The sequence below is a fragment of the Engystomops pustulosus genome, chromosome 8, assembly GCF_040894005.1.
Source record: "Engystomops pustulosus chromosome 8, aEngPut4.maternal, whole genome shotgun sequence".
NCBI lineage: Eukaryota > Metazoa > Chordata > Amphibia > Anura > Leptodactylidae > Engystomops > Engystomops pustulosus.
Window position 1 is genome coordinate 5,864,848 of NC_092418.1, and position 24,446 is coordinate 5,889,293.

Consider the following 24,446-nt stretch of genomic DNA (forward strand, 5'->3'; position numbering starts at 1 on the left):
GGCAGAGAAATTGTTGATGAGGTTTAATGTAGATAAATGTAAAGTTATGCACTTGGGCCATGGAAACAAAAAGTATAATTATGTTCTAAACGGTCAATTACTTGGTAAAACTGGTGCTGAAAAGGACTTGGGGGTATTGGTGGATGGTAAACTTAATTTTAGTGACCAGAGCCAGGCGGCTGCTGCTAAAGCAAATAAAATTATGGGATGTATCAAGAGAGGAATAGATTCTCATGATAAAGACATAGTTTTGCCCTTATACAAATCCCTGGTCAGACCACACATGGAATATTGTGTACAGTTTTGGGCACCAGTGTATAAAAAGGATATAGTAGAGCTGGAACGGGTGCAGAGGAGAGCAACCAGGATTATTAGGGGAATGGGGGAATTAGAATACACTGACAGATTACAAAACTTGAAATTATTATGTTTAGAAAAAAGATGACTGAGAGCAGACCTCACTGTACAAATACCTGAAAGGGCAGTACAAGGATCTCTCCAAAGATCTTTTTATACCTAGGCCTGTAACGAGGACAAGGGGGCATGCTCTACACCTAGAGGAGAGGAGGTTCTACCATCACCATAGACAGGGAACATCCTCTACACCTAGAGGAGAGGAAGTTCTACCATCACCATAGACAGGGGGCATCCTCTACACCTAGAGAAGAGGAAGTTCTACCATCACCATTGACAGGGAGCATCCTCTACACCTAGAGGAGAGGAGGCTCTACCATCACCATAGACAGAGGGCATCCTCTACACCTAGAGAAGAGGAAATTCTACCATCACCATTGACAGGGAGCATCCTCTACACCTAGAGGAGAGGAGGCTCTACCATCACCATAGACAGAGGGCATCCTCTACACCTAGAGAAGAGGAAGTTCTACCATCACCATAGACAGGAGGCATCCTCTACACCTAGAGGAGAGGAGGTTCTACCATCACCATAGACAGGGGGCATCCTCTACACCTAGAGGAGAGGAGGTTCTACCATCACCATAGACAGGGGGCATCCTCTACACCTAGAGGAGAGGAGGTTCTATCATCACCATAGACAGGGGGCATCCTCTACACCTAGAGGAGAGGAGGTTCTACCATCACCATAGACAGGGGGCATCCTCTACACCTAGAGGAGAGAAGATTCTACAATCACCATAGACAGGGGGCATCCTCTACACCTAGAGGAGAGAAGGTTCTACCATCACCATAGACAGGGGGCATCCTCTACACCTAGAGGAGAGGAAGTTCTACCATCACCATAGACAGGGGGCATCCTCTACACCTAGAGGAGAGGAGGTTCTACCATCACCATAGACAGGGACATCCTCTACACCTAGAGGAGAGGAGGTTCTACCATCACCATAGACAGGGGGCATCCTCTACACCTAGAGGAGAGGAGGATCTACCATCACCATAGACAGGCGCATCCTCTACACCTAGAGGAGAGGAGGTTCTCCCATCACCATAGACAGGAGGCATCCTCTACACCTAGAGGAGAGGAGGTTCTACCATCACCATAGACAGGGGGATCCTCTACACCTAGAGGAGAGGTGGTTCTACCATCACCATAGACAGGGGGCATCCTCTACACCTAGAGGAGAGGAGGTTCTACCATCACCATAGACAGGGACATCCTCTACACCTAGAGGAGAGGAGGTTCTACCATCACCATAGACAGGGGGCATCCTCTACACCTAGAGGAGAGGAGGTTCTACCATCACCATAGACAGAGGGCATCCTCTACACCTAGAGGAGAGGTGGTTCTACCATCACCATAGACAGGGGGCATCCTCTACACCTAGAGGAGAGGAGGTTCTACCATCACCATAGACAGGGGGCATCCTCTACACCTAGAGGAGAGGAGGTTCTACCATCACCATAGACAGGGGGCATCCTCTACATCTAGAGAAGAGTAGGTTTTACCATCACCATAGACAGGGGGCATCCTCTACACCTAGAGGAGAGGAGGTTCTACCATCACCATAGACAGGGGGCATCCTCTACATCTAGAGAAGAGTAGGTTTTACCATCACCATAGACAGGGGGCATCCTCTAAGGCTACTTGTGTCCCCTATATACTGTATTTACAATTTTTTTCCCATTTGACGGTTATATATGCTGTAATTATGCACTTTCAATAAAGATTATTACATATTTTTATATATTGAAGTTTATTGCCGCTCTGGTCCTTTTTGGTATTTTTAGTATACTGTTGGAGAGGCTGAGTATAGGGGTATTTTTGGTTTTGTGTTCTGTTATTTAATGTTGATCTGATTTTTTCAGATGTAGCCCCCGATCACATGGACTATAAAAAACGTGATAAAAGTTGGGTGACTAAAATAGGGACGATTTTTGGGGAACAAGAAACTACGGAGACCGAGAACCATGATACTAAGGTTTTGAAGCAAAAAATTAAAGCTCTCTTGAGAAAACGTACAAGAGTGTGGTGGAATAAGGCTGCATTAGAAAACTATTTACAGAAAAACATCATCCCGAGAGGCCTGCGGGTACAGGTATTTCCTGGTTTTGAAGTTGAGGATCAGACCTTCACCACTAAGTGGGAAGAAACTCTGACTAAGTGTTCCAAAACACTCCTGGAACTCCTGATTGGGGTAGACAGACGGTCGCTGGAGCAGATAGAAAAAGATATTGACCTACTTAAGGTCAAAATTCAACAAACCATCAGTAAAGAGGATTGTGAAGCATTTAACAAATCTTTAGAGAATGATTTGGACAAATGGGAGAAGGAGATACAAGAACTAAAGTGTAGAAAATTCAAGAGGGATCTGGCAGATTTTCAGAATAATCAGACCTATCGCTGGCGATCCAGAAGGGAAAGATCTAGATCCATTACCAGATCCACTTCTAGTATCTCACTCCACTCAGAAGAAGGATGTGGAGATCGTTTTTTAGACAGACGCCGGGAGACATAGGGAATGTAAGAGATCTAGGCTCTATCCCAAGAACCCCGGCCATAAAGAGAAAGACAGGAGGAATGCACAACTGGGAGAAACGACCAAAGAAACATTGAAGGTAATTAATCTATCCCCAGTACCATTAACTAGGGACCAAGAAAAAGTACTACAAAAAGGTCTATCATTTGCACCGGCAGCTAGTTTTGACTACTTCACGGCTGTGAAGGATGTTGAACTCTTTGCCCGGAAATTAATTTTTTAAAAACATTTCTCCAGACAAACGGAGGTACCATCAGAGAATGAGTTGGACCAACAGGTTATCTCCATCCTGGAGTCCCTTTTAGAAGAACAGGAAGTGGAGTCTAAACTCCCCATGCATCTGTGTCGTCGCTCGCAGCATTGCCCCCCTCTATCTTTATGCCCCGCAGTGGAGATCTTTACTAAACTAGTAAGAAGAGATCTCAAGTCAGTGTCCAACAGGATCTCCCAGGATAACATTACTCCTGCTGAGAGAATAGCTATAAGGGAATTGAGCCAACGTAAAGATGTGGTTATTAAACATGCGGATAAGGGGGGCAATGTTGTGATTTGGCCGACGCAGATGTATGAGGAGGAGGCTCTACGTCAGCTTAATATGACCCAATGCTATAAAAGGTTACCATCTAATCCTATGTCTAGGTTCAAAAAAGAAATGGATTTGTTGTTGCAGATAGGAGTTGAGAATCACATCATTGGATCCAAAATGATGGCGGGCTTGTCAGTAGAATTTCCAACCACCCCGATGTTCTACTTATTGCCGAAAGTGCATAAAAACGGCAATAAACCCCCAGGTAGGCCGGGGATGGGGGGGTGTGCGAGAAAGCTTGCCAATTTATTGATTTTTATCTGCAGAAATGTGTGGAGACACTCCCATCGTTTGTCAAGGACACCACGGATGTCCTACGCCGATTAGAGGGGGTCCACTTAGACTCTGACATGTGGCTGGTCACTTGTGACGTTGAGGCTCTGTATACTTCCATTTGCCACGACCACGGGATGCGAGCGTCAAAATATTTTTTGGAGATGTCTAATTTAGACACTGATTTAGTTGAATTCATTATGTTACTTTTGGACTTTGTTTTAAAACATAACTTTTTTGTTTTCCGCGATCGTTTCTTCCTGCAGCTCCAGGGAACGGCTATGGGGGCGACTTGTGCGCCCTCGTATGCCAATCTTTTCCTGGGGCTGTTGGGAGAGGGACATCGTGGACAACATGCCTGGTTATGACGCCGTCATCTCGTGGTCGAGGTATATAGACGACATACTGTTCATTTGACAGGGTTCGGCTAATGATTTGGAAATGTTTTTACAGAGCCTCAACGTCAATCAACAAAACATCAAGTTGACCTGGAAATATAGCCAAAATCAGATTGAGTTCCTCGATATTCTGATCGGCAGAGACCTGGAGGGTTTTGTTACTACTGATGTATATCGAAAGGAAACATCTGTAAACTCCCTCCTTCATGCTTCTTCCTCTCATTATCCCCAGACCAAGAAAGCTATCCCAGTAGGGCAGTTCCTGCGCATGCGACGTATCTGCTCCAGCGACCGTTCTTTCGAAAATCAGGCTGAAGATCTCACCAGGAGATTCCGTAACAGAGGCTACAGAGAAGCAACCATTAAACATGGATATGATCGGGCTAAAAGGGAAACCCGTAGCTCTCTCTTGGTAAGTCGACCAAGGAATGAGAATGAAAAGGACAAAGAGCCAGTGAGAGTGATCACAAGTTTCAATTCTCAATGGAGGGTGATCAAGGAGATAATAGAAAAACATTGGTCCATTTTGTTGACTGACAAGGACCTAGTACACTGTCTCAATGGCCACCCTTCCATTACAAGGCGCAAGTCACGGAACTTACGGGACATGCTGGTTCGCAGCCAATATGTCCCTAATGTAGAAAAGAGTTGGTTGGGTAGGGGAGGCCCCCCTTGGGGCTCCTTCTGCTGTGGCAGGTGTAAGGCATGCCAATACATGGAGCGTGCACAGAATTTCACCGGCTCCAATTCAGAAAAAGATTACAAAATTGTACATCACATTAATTGTAACACGGAGTCGGTGGTCTACTATTTACGCTGCCCATGTAACAAAATTTATATCGGCATGACAACTAGGCCTTTAAAGGTACGAGTATTGGAACATATTCGGAGCATAAGAGCAGCCAGGAATGATGTGGCCTCTGGCCCTTTGAATGATTTAAAATTACAGCCAATTCCGAAGCATTTTCGTGATGTACATGGCTGTAATCTCAAAGGACTCACAGTACGAGGAATAGATAGGGTCCTTTTGGGTTCGAGGGGTGGTGACGGGAAGAAAAGGTTACTACAAAAGGAACTGAGGTGGATTACCCTTCTGGATACTATACAGCCTAAAGGCCTCGATGAGGCCACTAGCTTCAAACCTTTTTTATAAAATTCTATTTTTAGTATTACTGTTCTTTTGGTGTTGTGTCTAATTTATTTATTTTTTTCTCTTCGGACCTCTCATAGAATAATCATGCTGACAGATAGATACATCTTCGATAGCTATTCAGTACCTGAATTCCTTTTAATCCATCAAGTTTCAAGATATTACATTCCCCATGCAATAAGAAGCTCTATATGAACTGGTCGAAATTGGAGGCGTTCAGTATTCTTCTCTATATGTGATTTTTAATATTTTTAATATTTTTAATATTTTTTGTTTTTTCACTTTTGTACACACTTCTTTGTTTTGTTTTGCTAAACACCTTGGTGTCAAGAATTATTACCGTATATACTCGTATATAAGCCGAGTTTTTCAGCACAAAAAATGTGCTGAAAAATGTCCCCTCGGCTTATACACGAGTCAGTCAGTCAGTCAAAATTACTTAAAAAAAAAAAAACTTATATACTCACCCTCTGGTGTCCCCAATGCGCAGCGCTGCTCCCCCAATGTCCGCGCCGCTTGTCTTCAGGCATCCGCGCTCGTCTTCTGTCTTCTGCAGGCCGCCCGCGTCATACTAGGTGCCGGCCCAGGAGAGAGCAATGGCGGCGCCCCGCAGAAGAAGGAAGACGGGCGCAGAAGCCTGAAGACAAGCGGCGCGGACATTGGGGGAGCAGCGCTGCACATCGGGGCCACCGGAGGGTGAGTATATAAGTTTATTTTTTTTTTTTATGCTGGGGGCTGGCTGTATACTACACGGGGCAGGCTGTATACTACACTGGGCAGGCTGTATACTACACAGGGCAGGCTGTATACTACACGGGGCAGGCTGTATACTACACAGGGCAGGCTGTATACTACACTGGGCAGGCTGTATACTACACAGGGCAGGCTGTATACTACACTGGGCAGGCTGTATACTACACGGGGCAGGCTGTATACTACTGGGGCAGGCTGTATACTACTGGGGCAGGCTGTATACTACACTGGGCAGGCTGTATACTACACGGGGCAGGCTGTATACTACTGGGGCAGGCTGTATACTACACTGGGCAGGCTGTATACTACACGGGGCAGGCTGTATACTACTGGGGCAGGCTGTATACTACTGGGGCAGGCTGTATACTACTGGGGCAGGCTGTATACTACACTGGGCAGGCTGTATACTACACGGGGCAGGCTGTATACTACTGGGGCAGGCTGTATACTACTGGGGCAGGCTGGGCTGTATACTACATGGGGCAGGCTGTATACTACACTGGGCAGGCTGTATACTACACTGGGCAGGCTGTATACTACACTGGGCAGGCTGTATACTACACGGGGCAGGCTGTATACTACTGGGGCAGGCTGTATACTACTGGGGCAGGCTGTATACTACACTGGGCAGGCTGTATACTACACGGGGCAGGCTGTATACTACTTGGGCAGGCTGTATACTACTGGGGCAGGCTGTATACTACACTGGGCAGGCTGTATACTACACGGGGCAGGCTGTATACTACTGGGGCAGGCTGTATACTACTGGGGCAGGCTGTATACTACTGGGGCAGGCTGTATACTACACTGGGCAGGCTGTATACTACACGGGGCAGGCTGTATACTACTGGGGCAGGCTGTATACTACTGGGGCAGGCTGGGTTGGGCTATATACTACACGGGGCAGGCTGTATACTACTGGGGCAGGCTGTATACTACTGGGGCAGGCTGGGCTGGGCTATATACTACACGGGGCAGGCTGTATACTACTGGGGCAGTGCTGTATACTACTGGGGCAGGCTGGGCTGTATACTACATGGGGCAGGCTGGGGTGTTGTATACTACTGGGGGCAGGCTGTATACTACTGGGGGCAGGCTGTATACTACTGGGGGCAGGCTGTATACTACTGGGGGCAGGCTGAGGTGGCTGTATACTACTGGGGGCAGGCTGTATACTACTGGGGGCAGGCTGTATACTACTGGGGGCAGGCTGAGGTGGCTGTATACTACTGGGGGCAGGCTGTATACTACTGGGGGCAGGCTGAGGTGGCTGTATACTACTGGGGGCAGGCTGTATACTACTTGGGGCTAGCTGTATACTACATGGGGCTAGCTGTATACTACATGGGGCTGGCTGTATACTACTGGGGGCAAGATGGGCTGGCTGTATACTACTGGGGGCAGGCTGTATACTACTGGGGGCAGGCTGGGTGGCTGTATACTACTGGGGGCAGGCTGTATACTATAGGGGGCTGGTTGGCTGTATACTGGGGGGGTCTGTGACCAATGCATTTCCCACCCTCGGCTTATACTCGAGTCAATAGGTTTTCCCAGTTTTTGGTGGAAAAATTAGGGGTCTCGGCTTATACTCGGGTCGGCTTATATTTGAGTATATACGGTATGTGATTTTGTAAGAATGCATACACTGTATATTTGCACATACATATCCTTAAACACAGACCAATAGCGGGTAGTCTTGGATATGCATTTCACACCCAGCCCTTGTCACTCACCTTTCATTATTCCCTTTTTCCGTTTATATTTTACACACTTTTTTAGGATAAGATTTTATTTTCCAATCTTTGATATGTACACCCTATTGCCGGTCTGGCTTAGTCTGGTTACTGTTACGTTTCACTTTGAAGCATGTGGCACTTTATGCACTTATGACACTTTCACTAGGGCGTCCTACTCTAGTGTACACATGTTCGCATTCCTATATCCACTTCATAGCGCATACTTTATGTATGAACAATAATTTACATTTATATCATCAGGTGAGCTTACCAAGTATATAGGGTCATATATGATTATACGCTTCATTTATTTTTATACCACCTTGACATATATGGATTAGGGGGATATTTTGTCTATTTTAGAAATGTTTGTTAATATAGAGGTATATACATTGTATTATGATCTGTGAAGTTTCAATGTGGGATTTTGTTTCACCAGCATGTTTTTAAATTGAATATGACTTATGGAGACTATATGGGTATAGATGAAGTGTGGTGGACCTTATGAAATGTCTTCAGATCATGTTTGCACTGAATGATTACTATCGTTTAAGATTATGTTATATCCTCATGCCGATGATTATCACTGTTTACGATCATGTTACATACTATGTCCATATTTTATATGTGCGGTCCGCTGGTTTTATTTTCAACATTGTGGGGCAGATTTACTTACCCGGTCCGTTCGCTATCCAGCGGCGCGTTCTCTGCGCTGGATTCGGGTCCGGCCGGGATTCATCAAAGCAGTTCCTCCGCCGTCCACCAGGTGGCGCTGCTGCGCTGAAGTCCGCTGGAATGCCTCGAAATACACCGGCCTATCCTGGATGAAGGTGAGTGAAATTTTCGCGACACAATTTTTTTTTTAAATGCGGCGGTTTTTCCGAATCCGTCGGGTTTTCGCTCGGCCACGCCCCCCGATTTCTGTCGCGCGCATGCCAAAATTGTGTCGCCACAATCCGATCGCGTGCGCCAAAAACCCGGGGCAATTCAGGTACAATCGGCGCAAATCGGAAATATTCGGGTAACACGTCGGGAAAACGCGAATCGGGCCCTTAGTAAATGACCCCCTGTGTGTCAAGTTATGTTAAATTGTTTTCGGTATATTATGACTAGAGATGAGCGAGCACTAAAATGCTCGGGTGCTCGTTATTCGAGACGAACTTTTCCTGATGCTCGAGTGCTCGTCTCGAATAACGAGCCCCATTGAAGTCAATGGGAGACTCGAGCATTTTTCAAAGGGACCATGGTTCGGGAATAAAATGTGTTATTTAATTGAAAAAGAATGTCTTCTGATAAGTTAGCAGATGTATGCAAACATCTGCAATCTATTCTTCACTGTTCCGCGCGTATATTATCTCCCGACAAGTTATCAGATGTGAAGAACAGTGAAGAATAGAATAAAAACAGTGAACACAGTGAACACAGGATCATTTAAGTGAAAAACGCAGTGAAGAACACAGTGAAGAATAGATTACACATGTTCTGCACATCTGCTTACTTGTCGGGGTGATACGCTGTCCCGGGATCGCTCCTCTTCTTCCACTGAAGTCTCCCCGTGCTGCCCGATGTCTCCCCCGTGCTGCCCGATGTCTCCCCCGTGCTGCCCGATGTCTCCCCCGTGCTGCCCGATGTCTCCCCCGTGCTGCCCGATGTCTCCCCCGTGCTGCCCAATGTCTCCCCCGTGCTGCCCGATGTCTCCCCGTGCTGTCCGATGTCTCCCCCGTGCTGCCCGATGTCTCCCCCGTGCTGCCCGATGTCTCCCCCGTGCTGCCCGATGTCTCCCCGTGCTGTCCGATGTCTCCCCCGTGCTGCCCGATGTCTCCCCGTGCTGGCCGATGTCTCCCCCGTGCTGCCCGATGTCTCCCCGTGCTGCCCGATGTCTCCCCCGCGCTGCCCGATGTTTCCCCCGTGCTGCCCGATGTCTCCCCCGTGCTGCCCGATGTCTCCCCGTGCTGCCCGATGTCTCCCCGTGCTGCTTGATGTTTCCCCGTGCTGCTTGATGTCTCCCCGTGCTGCCCGATGTCTCCCCCGTGCTGCTTGATGTCTCCCCGTGCTGCCCGATGTCTCCCCCGTGCTGCCTGATGTCTCCCCGCTGCCTGATGTCTCCCCCGTGCAGCCCGATGTCTCCCCGTGCTGCCCGATGTCTCCCCAGTGCTGCCCAATGTCTCCCCGTGCTGCCCGATGTCTCCCCCGTGCTGCCCGATGTCTCCCCCGTGCTGCCCGATGTCTCCCCCGTGCTGCCCGATGTCTCCCCGTGCTGCTTGATGTCTCCCCGCTGCCCGATGTCTCCCTACTGCCCGATGTCTCCCCGTGCTGCTTGATGTCTCCCCGTGCTGCTTGATGTCTCCCTGCTGCCTGATGTCTCCCCCGTGCTGCCCGATGTCTCCCCCGTGCTGCCCGATGTCTCCCCCGTGCTGCCCGATGTCTCCCCCGTGCTGCCCGATGTCTCCCCCGTGCTGCTTGATGTCTCCCCCGTGCTGCCTGATGTCTCCCCGCTGCCCGATGTCTCCCCCGTGCTGCCCGATGTCTCCCCGTGCTGCTTGATGTCTCCCTGCTGCTTGATGTCTCCCTGCTGCCGTTCCGCGCGTATCTCCCGACAAGTAAGCAGATGTGCCGAACATCTGTAATCTATTCTGCACTGTGTTCTTCACTGTCTTTTTCACTTAAATGATCCTGTGTTCACTGTTTCTATTCTATTCTTCATTGTTCTTCACTGTGTTTTTTTAATTAAATGCTCGATCTCGAGCAGGGGAAATACTCGTCCGAGCAACGAGCCGTTTCGATTACCTTAATACTCGAACGAGCATCAAGCTTGGACGAGTATACTCGCTCATCTCTAATTATGACTAAACTATCACTATATACTTACCTCATGATCATGTCCTGCTGACGCGCCTATGCGCGTGCGCCGCGCGCGGGCATGGGGAAGTGCACAGTTACGGGATGCGTCTCCATGGTAACGTCTCCCCGATCATGTGATGCGGGTTGGCGTTTCCGGTTGACGCATTTCCGGGGCGCGACCTCAGGGCTACGCGCGCGTCACGTGGTGGGCGCGTCTACACGCAGAGATGCCGTGGGTAACTATATAATGTTAGATGCAGCATTATGTCATCACCTCCTGACGAAGCATTTGTGCGAAACGCGCGTCGGGGTGCATCCTTTGGCTTTCCCCTGAACTGCCCAGTGTCTGTCCATTATGTTTTCGGGTGAGTGTGCAATAGTATTTTGACATATTTTTTACTAACACTGGACGGTACCTCCAGTGTTGTGTATGGTTCACATATTTTTTACTGCACTACTGCCACTTTTTGCCCAATGTATTTGAGTCTAATACTTTGACCATATTATGTTTACTTTTTACTATACTATTTGGACTCTGGACTAACAGGGGTAGCCACTGGTCTCCTGTGTTGCCCTTTTTCCATCTGGGGCTACTTGTGTCCCCTATATACTGTATTTACAATTTTTTTCCCATTTGAGGGTTATATATGCTTTAATTATGCACTTTCAATAAAGATTATTACATATTTTTATATATTGAAGTTTATTGCCGCTATGGTCCTTTTTGGTATTTTGAGTTTACTGTTGGAGAGGCTGAGTATAGGGGTATTTTTGGTTTTGAGGTTCTACCATAACCATAGACAGGGGGCATCCTCTACACCTAGAGGAGAGGAGGTTCTACCATCATTCTCTACACCTAGAGGAGAGGAGGTTCTACCATCACCATAGACAGGGGCATCCTCTACATCTAGAGGAGGGGGGGCTCTACCATCACCATAGACCAGGGGCCATCCTCTACACCAAGAGGAGAGGAGGTTATACCATCACCATAGACAGGGGGCATCCTCTACACCTAGAGGGGAGGAAGTTCTACCATCACCATAGACCGGGGGCCATCCTCTTCACCTAGAGGAGAGGAGGTTCTACCATCAACATAGACAGGGGGCATCCTCTACGCCTAGAGGAGAGGAGATTCTACCATCACGATAGACAGGGGGCATCCTCTACACCTAGAGGAGAGGAGGTTCTACCATCTCCATAGACAGGGGGCATCCTCTACACCTAGAGGAGAGGAGGTTCTACCATCACCATAGACAGGGGGCATCCTCTACACCTAGAGGAGAGGAGGTTCTACCATCACCATAGACAGGGGGCATCCTCTACACCTAGATGAGAGGAGGTTCTACCATCACCATAGACAGGGGGAATCCTCTACACCTAGAGAAGAGGAGATTCTACCATCACCATAGACAGGGAATGCTCTACACCTAGAGGAGAGGCGATTCTACCATCACCATAGACTGGGGGCATCCTCTACACCTAGAGGAGAGGAGGTTCTACCATCACCATAGACAGGGGGCATCCTCTACACCTAGAGGAGAGGCAGCTCTACCATCACCATAGACAGGGGGCATCCTCTACACCTAGAGGAGAGGAGGCTCTACCATCACGATAGACAGGGGGCTTCCTCTACACCTAGAGGAGAGGAGGTTCTACCATCACCATAGAAAGGGGGCATCCTCTACACCTAGAGGACAGGAGGTTCTATCATCACCATAGACAGGGGGCATCCCCTACACCTAGAGGAAAGGTAGTTCTACCATCACCATAGATAGGAGACATCCCCTACACCTAGAGGAGAGGAGGTTCTACCATCACCATAGACAGGGGGCATCCTCTACACCTAGAGGAGAGGAGGTTCTACCATCACCATAGACAGGGGGCATCCTCTGCGCCTAGAGGAGAGGAGGTTCTACCATCACCAGAGAAAGGGAGCATCCTCTACACCTAGAGGAGAGGAGGTTCTACCATCACCATAGACAGGGGGCATCCTCTACACCAAGAGGACAGGAGGTTCTATCATCACCATATACAGGGGGCATCCTCTACACCTAGAGGAGAGGAGGTTCTACCATCACCATAGACAGGAGGCATCCTCTACACCTAGAGGAGAGGAGGTTCTACCATCACCAAATACAGGGGACATCCTCTTCACCTAGAGGAGAGGAGGTTCTACCATCACCATAGATAGGGGACATCCTCCACACCTAGAGGAGAGGAGGTTCTACCATCACCATAGACAGGGGACATCCTCTACACCTAGAGGAGAGGTGATTCCACCATCACTATAGACAGGGGGCATCCTCTACACCTAGAGGAGAGGTGGTTCTACCATCACCATAGACTAGGGGCATCCCCTACACCTAGAGGAGAGGAGGTTCTACCATCACCATAGACAGGGGACATCCTCTACACCAAGAGGAGAGGTGATTCCACCATCACTATAGACAGGGGGCATCCTCTACACCTAGAGGAGAGGAGGTTCTACCATCACCATAGACCGAGGGCCATCCTCTATACCTAGAGGAGAGCAGGTTCTACCATCACCATAGACAGGGTGCATCCTCTACACCTAGAGGAGAGGAGGTTCTACCATCACCATAGACAGGGGGTATCCTCTACACCTAGAGGACAGGAGGTTCTACCATCACCATAGATAGAAGGAATCCTCTACACCTAGAGGAGAGGAGGTTCTACCATCACCATAGACAGGGGGCATCCTCTACACCTAGAGGACAGGAGGTTCTACCATCACCATAGACAGGGGGCATCCTCTACACCTAGAGGAGAGGAGGTTCTACCATCATTCTCTACACCTAGAGGAGAGGAGGTTCTACCATCACCATAGACAGGGGCATCCTCTACACCTAGAGGAGAGGAGGTTCTATCATCACCAAAGACCGGGGGCCATCCTCTACACCTAGAGGAGAGGAGGTTATACCATCACCATAGACAGGGGGCATCCTCTACACCTAGAGGAGAGGAGGTTCTACCATCACCATAGACAGGGGACATCCTCTACACCTAGAGGAGAGGAGGTTCTACCATCACCATAGACAGGGGGGATCCTCTACACCTAGAGGAGAGGAGGTTCTACCATCACCATAGACAGGGGCATCCTCTACATCTAGAGGAGGGGGGGCTCTACCATCACCATAGACCAGGGGCCATCCTCTACACCAAGAGGAGAGGAGGTTATACCATCACCATAGACAGGGGGCATCCTCTACACCTAGAGGGGAGGAAGTTCTACCATCACCATAGACCGGGGGCCATCCTCTTCACCTAGAGGAGAGGAGGTTCTACCATCAACATAGACAGGGGCATCCTCTACATCTAGAGGGGAGGAGCTTCTACCATCACCATAGACAGGGGGCATCCTCTACACCTAGAGGAGAGGAGGTTCTACCATCACTATAGACAGGGGGCATCCTCTACGCCTAGAGGAGAGGAGATTCTACCATCACCATAGACAGGGGGCATCCTCTACGCATAGAGGAGAGGAGATTCTACCATCACCATAGACAGGGGGCATCCTCTACACCTAGAGGAGAGGAGGTTCTACCATCACCATAGACAGGGGGCATCCTCTACACCTAGAGGAGAGGAGGTTCTACCATCACCATAGACAGGAGACATCCTCTACGCCTAGAGGAGAGGAGGTTCTACCATCACCATAGATAGGGGGCATCCTCTACACCTAGAGGAGAGGAGGTTCTATCATCACCATAGACAGGGGGCATCCTCTACACCTAGAGGAGAGTAGGTTCTACCATCACCATAGACAGGGGGCATCCTCTACACCTAGAGGAGAGGAGGTTCTACCATCACCATAGACAGGGGTATTCTCTACACCTAGAGGAGGTTCTACCATCACCATAGACAGGGGGCATCCTCTGCGCCTAGAGGAGAGGAGGTTCTACCATCACAATAGACAGGGAGCATCCTCTACACCCAGAGGAGAGGAGGTTCTACCATCATCATAGGCAGGGGGCATCCTCTGCGCCTAGAGGAGAGGAGGTTCAACCATCACCATAGACAGGGAGCATCCTCTACACCCAGAGGAGAGGAGGTTCTACCATCATCATAGGCAGGGGGCATCCTCTGTGCCTAGAGGAGAGCAGGTTCTACCATCACCATAGACAGGGGGCATCCTCTACACCTAGAGGAGAGGAGGTTCTACCATCACCATATACAGGGGACATCCTCTACACCTAGAGGAGAGGAGGTTCTACCATCACCATAGACAGGGGCCTCCTCTACACCTAGAGGAGAGGAGGTTCTACCATCACCATAGACAGGGGGCATCCTCTGCGCCTAGAGGAGCGGAGGTTCTACCATCACAATAGACAGGGAGCATCCTCTACACCCAGAGGAGAGGAGGTTCTACCATCATCATAGGCAGGGGGAATCCTCTGTGCCTAGAGGAGAGGAGGTTCAACCATCACCATAGACAGGGAGCATCCTCTGTGCCTAGAGGAGAGCAAGTTCTACCATCACCATAGACAGGGGGCATCCTCTACACCTAGAGGAGAGGAGGTTCTACCATCACCATAGGCAGGGGCATCCTCTACACCTAGAGGAGAGGAGGTTCAAACATCACGATAGACAGGGGGCATCCTCTACACCTAGAGGAGAGGAGGTTCTACCATCACCATAGACAGGGGGCTTCCTCTACACCTAGAGGAGAGGAGGTTCTACCATCACCATAGAAAGGGGGCATCCTCTACACCTAGAGGACAGGAGGTTCTATCATCACCATAGACAGGGGCATCCTCTGCGCCTAGAGGAGAGGAGGTTCTACCATCACCAGAGAAAGGGAGCATCCTCTACACCTAGAGGAGAGGAGGTTCTACCATCACCATAGAAAGGGGCATCCTCTACACCTAGAGGAGAGGAGGTTCTATCATCACCATAGACAGGGGACATCCTCTACACCTAGAGGAGAGGAGGTTCTACCATCACCATAGACAGGGGACATCCACTACACCTAGAGGAGAGTGGATTTTACCATCACTACAGTTCTTTACTGTAAGAGCAGTGAGACTGTGGAACTCTCTGCCGCAGGAGGTTGTTATGGCGGACTCTATGTACATGTGCAGGAGAGGCCTGGATACCTTTCTGGAGAGCAAAAAATATCACGGGTTACGTGGATAAAACATTTATTTAATTCTTAAAGGTTGGACTTGATGGACTTGCGTCTTTTTCCAGCCTTATATACTATGATGATACTATGATATTCAAAATGATGGTGACAGATTACAAGATTCAAGCATAGCGGTACAGAACTAGAATCAACCATAGCGGTACAGAACAAGAATCAATCATGGCACTACAGAACAAAAATCAATCATCGTGGTACAGAACAAGAGTCAAGCATGGCGCTACAGAACAAGAATCAATTATTGCACTACAGAACAAGAGTCAAGCATGGTGATAGAGAACAAGATTGAAGCATGGCGCTACAGAACAAGAGTCAAAGATGGCGCTACAGAACAAGAATCAAGCATGGTGGTACAGAACAAGAATCAAGCATGGCGCTACAGAACAAGAAACAATAATGGAGGAATACTATAGGAAATATTTGTCTATATGGGAGTTCTGTTCAAATCATAACAAGACAATGTAGTGTAGGAGGCCAAAGAGAAATCCCCAAAATGTTTTCCTAACACAACTAATAAAAATTAAAAAAAGAAAATTGAAAATCATCCTCCTGGGGTGATTGGGGCGCTCTAGAAAAAACCCCAATAAGTAAAAATCAAGATTTAATATCAGTTTGTGCTGCTGGAGTCAGAAATGTCCTACATCTCAGTATGAGGACCACGCGTCGTTCTGTTAGGATAGGAGGTCATCTCTGATCCTTCTCATTAAATGTAGTCAGAAGAAATCACGTTTTCCGTGATAATACTCACTAAATACTAAAATGTCACAGACAAGGAAGAAATTGACAAAATAGAAAAGCAAAATATTTAAAAAACTAAGATGTTTTATAAAATAAGCGTTGACCCTTTACAATCCTCTAGCCAGTTTTGCCCTCGCAGTGACGTCTCCTTACCTGTTGATGTGACATTCGAATTAACTGCGCAGGCGAGGGAAGGCGGAGGGATATTTACAAGGTCACTGAAGGTCACATCTGGGACGTAGCTCTGGATCCATGACGTATAGGCCGGCACCCGGGTGTAGACCCCAGGCTTATACGGTGCAGCACATCCATATCCCCAGCTCACAATCCCCGCTTGGTACCAGGCGCCCTGTACTTTACATACAAGGGGTCCCCCAGAGTCTCCCTGTAAAACATCAAAGATTCTTCTAGAATGTCCACTACTAGATCTCAGAAGTAATCTAATAGGTGGGTAAAAGATGGGAAACATAAATATTCTGCATTGAAAAGCTACAAACATCAATCCCCCGGTACAGTAGAAATGCTGGCACTTACCTGACAGGAGTCCTTGCCTCCATCTTTATAACCAGAACATATCATGTCATCCAGGATGATGGAGACACCACTACTGGTGGAGGAGCCCACATGGTAGAGCTGATCACAAGTTGTTCGGTCAATGATTGGAGTCATCACCTTCTGCAGAGTCTGAGGATACGGTAATGAGACTAGAAAGTGGAAGGAATTATTGGATGTGAATTAGTAACACGGAAACCTGAAAAATTCTACCCAACAACAAGGGGAGAACAGTCCGGTCAATGGATGTGAATTAGTAACATGTGTAACACCCCTGCCAATGCATGGGCAGGATGGTAGTTGTGAATAGCGCCCTACTCAGGTCAGGAGCTGTTAGGGGGAGTCATGAACCCTCTAGCACCGATTTGGCAAACTCTTTGCAGCGCTGTGTAATCTGTGTGCGATATATAAATAAAGGAATTAATTTAATTATTAGGACGTTTCTAGAACTGAGATAATGGGGCTCATTTACTAAGGGTCCGTCGGACACATTTTCGTTGGGTTTCCCAACGATTTCCGTTTTGCAACGAATTGCCCTAGGATTTTGGCGCACGCGATCAGATTTTGGCACATCGTCGCCGGTTTGCACGTGACAGAAATCGGGGGGTGGGCTGTCAGACAACCCCACGGATTCGTACAACGCGCGGGATTTAATATTTAGAAATGTGTCGCTAGACACGCACTTACAAGCACCGGGAAGAAGCAGGTGAACTCTGGCGGACCTCAGCTGGATGCAGGAACCGGGGCGCACAAATCTTCGTCGGACAACGCACCGCGGGATCGCGTCAGGACCGGGTAAGTAAATCTGCCCCATTGTGTAATTACAGCTGTAGATCGGCCTAGCAAGACAACAGGTGACTGGTGCATGTAATTATCTAATGATCTGTTATGTAAGCTGGAAGGTGGTTGGAGAGGTGCTACCACCTAACCAGGGGAGTATAAAAACTCCTGCTGGGTGAGAGCACATGGTCAGAGAAGAGAGTCAGACCTCATGGTCTGTTCTTCAGTGAGAGTGTGCAGCACACCTTCAGTGCTGCCTCAGTCATCAATCCCAGGAACTACTAGTGCCTCAGGCCTACTGGTTGGCACACAGGGCAGGTCTGGAGACTTAAGAACCCAGAACTGGACTCTGTTCCACCTGAACCAGCCAAAACTGCATCCACTATTAGGCTGCGTGCATCATTCCTGCGGACCAGCTCTCCATGACTCTTCCAGCAACATAGAATCTGCTGTTAATCGTGTTTGCCCGTTGCCTGCTGTTCAATAAAGAACTGTAATTTGATTTGGACAGCGTTGCCACCTTCTGATCCTTGGATATGGCTTTCGCCACCACGGGCTTCCCCATCCATTATCCAGAGACCTATCTTACAAACACTCAGGGGTTGCCCCAGGGAGAACCAGTACATCAGCCTTTCCCTCCATATTTCCTGCACACACCACCTGCTGGAGACCTGCCAGGCTGTAGGACAGCCCTCCGGTCCCCATACCAAGCACCGTGACACCTAGTGTGCCTAGGCCGCAACCGCCAGCCACTCCGGTACTCTGGGCCCCAGTAGGGGATGTTGCAACTGTCTGCAGGATGTGGGGTGCCCCTGGATGAGTGTCCGCAAGGTGTAGGGTGCCCCATGTTCACTGTGGAACACCCCTGCCAACGCAGTAGTAGATATAGTAGCAGTGGTGGTAGTAGTTGTAGTAGTTGCGAATAGCGCCCTCTACATGTCAGGAGCTGTTAGGAAGACTGATCACCTCTCTAGGAGGTCTCTAAGTACCGGAGATATTAGTAAATGCAGCTGTAGCCACTGCCTGGTAACAGTAAACAATACTTATGGTGTAGGACAACCCCCGGTCCCCATACCAGGCACCGTGACCACAGCGTTCCCAAGGCCGCACTAGCCAGCCACTCCGCTATTCTGGGCCCCGGCTGCCTCCAGGCCACCAAGAAAAGGCCCCGGTGGGGGATGTTGCACGTGGAAAAATGAAAAATTCTACCCAACAACAAGGGGGAGAACAATATTGGAGTCTGGTCAATGGATACAAACCTGAGATGTGTTCTACAGTACAGATATATACAAAAAAATAGAGTTTAGAAATTGTGACCAATTTGTGACTGGGTTCAAAGAGTACGTTTTTGTATAAGAAAGGCAAATCGTCCAATTTGGACGTGTGTTCCCAATTGTCACTAAAATATAACTTTTAATTATTAGTTTAAAAAGTGAGAGCTAGTAGCGTACAGTGGGTAGAAGGTGAAGGTACAATTCCAGTACACTAAGATTAAAATTACAGTCGGTTGAGTTGTCAGAGCTTTACTTTTCTCTGTATCGAATAAGAGGGCAGATCCTATGAGTGTTTTTGCAGTGTATTATTAATATATTCAGGGTTTGGATTTGGCTTGGTCTTAGTAAAGAGGGCTCGGGGGGGGGGGGTGTTCACCCCTACCCCTTCTGGTAGATCTCAGTAGGCTATGTGTGGGGGTACATGAGTCCTCCCTATTTAGAAGTGGATTTCACCTACATATTAGTCTCTTATTTTGATGGTTAATGTAGTCCTGCCTTCCCTATCCCTGCTTGAGTATTTCAATGGGTGTTTTAAAAGTTCTGCACTCCGGTAAATATTCTATAGGCTTTTACACTCAATAGAATTAAACTACGTTCATATCCCTCTTTCTAGTTCTACAACTCTACTGCTGAGCTAAAATCCTAAGGGTATAGGGGGCTATACCCTTAGGATTTTAGCTCAGCAGTAGAGTGAGAGGTTGCTGGGTCACTGTGACCCTTTTCACCTGAAACGGGCTGCACAGCGACTCCAGTCACTGCCGAAAAGTAAAATGAAAAAAATAACTCCAAAAGTTCTATCCCGACCCAAAATAAAAAATACATGAAACAAATAAACAACAAAACTGAATAAGTAAAAAAAATATATACATCAACATGTCTTCTCCCCAATGTTACCCTACACGAGGCCCTGGTACGTGTGATAGATCGTAAAGGGACAAACAACACGCAAAAATATTGTAAAATAAACAAGAAACAAATTTTTTTCCGATTTTGAAGTCCGTCGGAGTTCACTGGAGTTCACTGGAGTTCACCGTCCTACGCTGGGTGCAGGTAAGCACGTGTCAAGCGACACTTTTTTTTTTTTTTTAAATACGTTTTTTCCGAATCCGTCGGGATTTTCCGAGGGCCACGCCGCCTGATTTCCGTCGCGTGCATGCCGGCGCCTGTGCGCCACAATCCGATCGAGTGCGCCAAAAACCCGGGGCAATTCAGGGGAAAACGATGCAAATCTGAAATATTAGGGAAATCCGATGGAAAAACGTGATTCGGGCCCTCAGTAAATGACCCCCATTAATTGGGGCTGTATGTTGGACAATACTGGGGGCTGTGTGGAAGACATTACTGGGGGGGCTGTATAGAGGACATTATTGGAGGGCTGTGTGGACTTTACTGGGGGCTGTATGGAGGAGATTAGTGGGGGGATGCATGGGGGACATTATTATGGGCTGTATGGAGGACATTACTGGGGGGCTGTATGGAGGACATTACTGGGGGCTGTATGGAGGACATTACTGGGGGGCTGTATAGAGGACATTACTGGGGGGCTGTATGGAAGACATTACTGGAAGGCTGTATTGAGGTCGTTATTGGGGGGCTGTATGGAGGACATTACTGGGGGGCTGTATGGAGGGTATGGGGGACATTACTGGGGTCCATGTGGAGGACATTACTGAGGGGCTGTATCAAGGTCATTATTGGGGGCTGTACGGAGGAAATTATTATGGGCTGTATGGAGGACATTACTGGGGGGCTGTATGGGGGACATTACTGGGGGGCTGTATGGAGGACATTACTGGGATCCGTGTGGAGGACATTACTGAGGGGCTGTATGGAGGACATTACTGGGGGGAGGTGGACATTACTGGGTTGCTGTATGTTGGACAATACTGGGGGCTGTGTGGAAGACATTACTGGGGGGGCTGTATAGAGGACATTACTGGGGGGCTGTGGTGGACTTTACTGGGGGCTGTATGGAGGACATTAGTGGGGGGATGCATGGGGAACATTACTGGGGGACTGTATGGAGGACATAACTGGGGGGCTGTATGGAGGACATTACTGGGGGCTGTATGGAAGACATTACTGGAAGGCTGTATTGAGATTGTTATTGGGGGGGCAGTATGGAGGACATTACTGGGGGGCTGTATGGAGGGTATGGGGGACATTACTGGGGTCCATGTGGAGGACATTACTGAGGGGCTGTATCGAGGTCATTATTGGGGGCTGTACAGAGGACATTATTATGGGCTGTATGGAGGACATTACTGGGGGCTGTATGGAGGACATTACTGGGAACCGTGTGGAGGACATTACTGAGGGACTGTATGGGGGACATTACTGGGGGGAGGTGGACATTACTGGGTTGCTGTATGTTGGACAATACTGGGGGCTGTGTGGAAGATATTACTGGGGAGGCTGTATAGAGGACATTACTGGGGGGCTGTGGTGGACTTTACTGGGGGCTGTATGGAGGACATTATTGGGGGGATGCATGGGGGACATTACTGGGAGGCTGTATGGAGGACATTACTGGGGGGAGGTGGACATTACTGAGGGGCTGTATGGAGGACATTAGTGGGGGGATGCATAGGGGACATTACTGAGGGGCTGTATGGGGGACATTACTGGGGGGAGGTGGACATTACTGGGTTGCTGTATGTTGGACAATACTGGGGGCTGTGTGGAAGACATTACTGGGGGGGCTGTATAGAGGACATTACTGGGGGGCTGTGGTGGACTTTACTGGGGGCTATATGGAGGACATTAGTGGGGGGATGCATGGGGAACATTACTGGGGGGCTGTATGGAAGACATTACTGGAAGGCTGTATTGATGTCCTTATTGGGGGGCTGTATGGAGGACATTACTGGGGGGCTGTATGGAGGGTATGGGGGACATTACTGGGGTCCATGTGGAGGACATTACTGAGGGGCTGTATCGAGGTCATTATTGGGGGCTGTACAGAGGACATTATTATGGGCTGTATGGAGGACATTACTGGGGGGCTGTATGGAGGACATTACTTGGATCCGTGTGGAGGACATTACTGGGGGGCTGTATTGAAGACATTACTGGAAGGCTGTATTGAGGTCGTTATTGGGGGGCTGAATGGAGGACATTACTGGGGGGCTGTATGGAGGGTATGGAGGACATTACTGGGGTCCATGTGGAGGACATTACTGATGGGCTGTATCGAGGTCATTATCGGGGGCTGTACGGAGGACATTACTGGGGGGCTGTATGGGGGACATTACTGGGGGGCTGTATGGGGGACATTACTGGGGGGCTGTATGGAGTACATTACTGGGGGGCTGTATGGAGGACATTACTATGGGCTGTATGGGGGAAAATACTGGGGGGCTGTATGGAGTACATTACTGGGGGGCTGTATGGAGTACATTACTGGGGGGCTGTATGGAGTACATTACTGAGGGGCTGTATGTAGGACATTATTATGGGCTGTATGGGGGAAATTACTGGGGGGCTGTATGGAGGACATTATTATGGGCTGTATGAGGGAAATTACTGGGGGGCTGTATGGAGTACATTGCTGGGGGGGCTGTATGGAGATCATTTCTGAGGGGCTGTATGGAGGACATTATTATGGGCTGTATGGGGGACATTACTGGGGGGCTGTATGGAGGACATTACTGGGGGGCTTTATGGAGTACATTACTGGGGGCTGTATGGAGGACATTACTGGAAGGCTGTATGGAGGACATTACTGAGGGGCTGTATGGGGGACATTACTGGGGGGCTGTATGGAGTACATTACTGGGGGGCTGTATCGAGGACATTACTGTGGGGCTGTATGGGGGACATAACTGGGGGGCTGTATGGAGGACATTACTGGGATCCGTGTGGAGGACATTACTGGGGGGCTGTATGGAGGACATTATTATGGGCTGTATGGGGGAAATTACTGGGGGGCTGTATGGAGTACATTACTGGGGGGCTGTATGGAGGACATTACTGGGGGGCTGTATGGAGGACATTATTATGGGCTGTATGGGGGAAATTATTGGGGGGCTGTATGGAGGACATTATTATGGGCTGTATGGGGGAAATTACTGGGGGGCTGTATGCAGGACATTACTGGGGGGCTGTATGGAGGACATTACTGGGGGCTGTATGGAGTACATTACTGGGGGCCATGTGGGGGACATTACTTGGGGGGGGCTGTGACGGAAATTACTGGGGGGCTGTATGGGGGACATTACTGCGGGGCTGTATGGGGTACAATACTGGGGGGCTGTATGGGGGACATTACTGGGGGGCTGTATGGAGGACATTACTGGGGGGCTTTATGGAGTACATTACTGGGGGGCTGTATGGGGGACATTACTGGGGGGCTGTATGGAGGACATTACTGGGGGGCTGTATGGAGTACATTACTGGGGGCCATGTAGGGGACATTACTTGGGGGGGCTGTGACGGAAATTACTGGGGGGCTGTGTGGAGGACATTACTGGGGGCTGTATGGAGGACATTACTGGGGGTTGTGTGGAGGTCATTATTGGGGGCTGTGTGGAGGACATAACAGGGGGACTAAGAGCAATTCATAATTCCTTACCTTCAGAGGAGATTGCTCCCCAGCCGGTGACCCAGCACTCCATGTCACAGGGGAAGGTGACGGAGGCGGAGGGCAGACAGATGGGCATGATGAACTTGGTGTAGGTGACAGGACTGTAGAGCTTCAGTAGAGCGATGTCCCCCTTGGATCCAGTAATATATGTGTACTGGGGGTGTACGATGATGTCACTGACGCTATAGAGGACCGAGTGACCTTCTGACACTGATAACTGGTATCTCCCCAGATAGACGCTGTAGTAATATTTGTAGGTAGATCTGCAAGTGATATGATGGGTTATAATGAACACATTGTAAATAATTAGATACGTTCTGGTAATGAACAATGAGAAATATGTGCTAATCTTTTGTTTTATTTTTTCTTTAAATCAACAATAAACTTTATTGAGGGGAAGACGGAGAGACAATATGGACAATGAATAGAGCACGTTGGTCTCGTAGAACCCAATGGAAAAGAACCAAAAGGGAACATGAGTCAATAATGAGTCTACATGGGCCGTAGCAAACAAAGAGCCATCTCCACATGATACAGGAGTAGCAATCGGACTGTACATCAAAACAAAATAAGCATAACAAGAAATGGTATAAAAGTAAAAACAGATTACACCACGGTGCACCCGCATCCCCCCGCCGGCTCGGGGTCTAGCTCCCGCAGCA

At 48.7% G+C, this 24,446-nt stretch overlaps 1 protein-coding gene across 1 annotated transcript in view; it reads right to left on the minus strand.

Moving 5' to 3' along the window:
* LOC140076279 (uncharacterized) overlaps positions 1-24,446 on the minus strand; it is a 42,722-nt gene that overhangs the window by 13,960 nt on the left and 4,316 nt on the right. Inside the window, exons 3-5 of the mRNA XM_072122831.1 lie at positions 23,773-24,047; positions 17,128-17,297; positions 16,747-16,978 (exon numbers count right to left, since the gene is read on the minus strand). Coding sequence (XP_071978932.1) covers positions 16,747-16,978; positions 17,128-17,297; positions 23,773-24,047 — 677 coding nt within the window. The remainder of the gene's footprint in view (positions 1-16,746; positions 16,979-17,127; positions 17,298-23,772; positions 24,048-24,446) is intronic.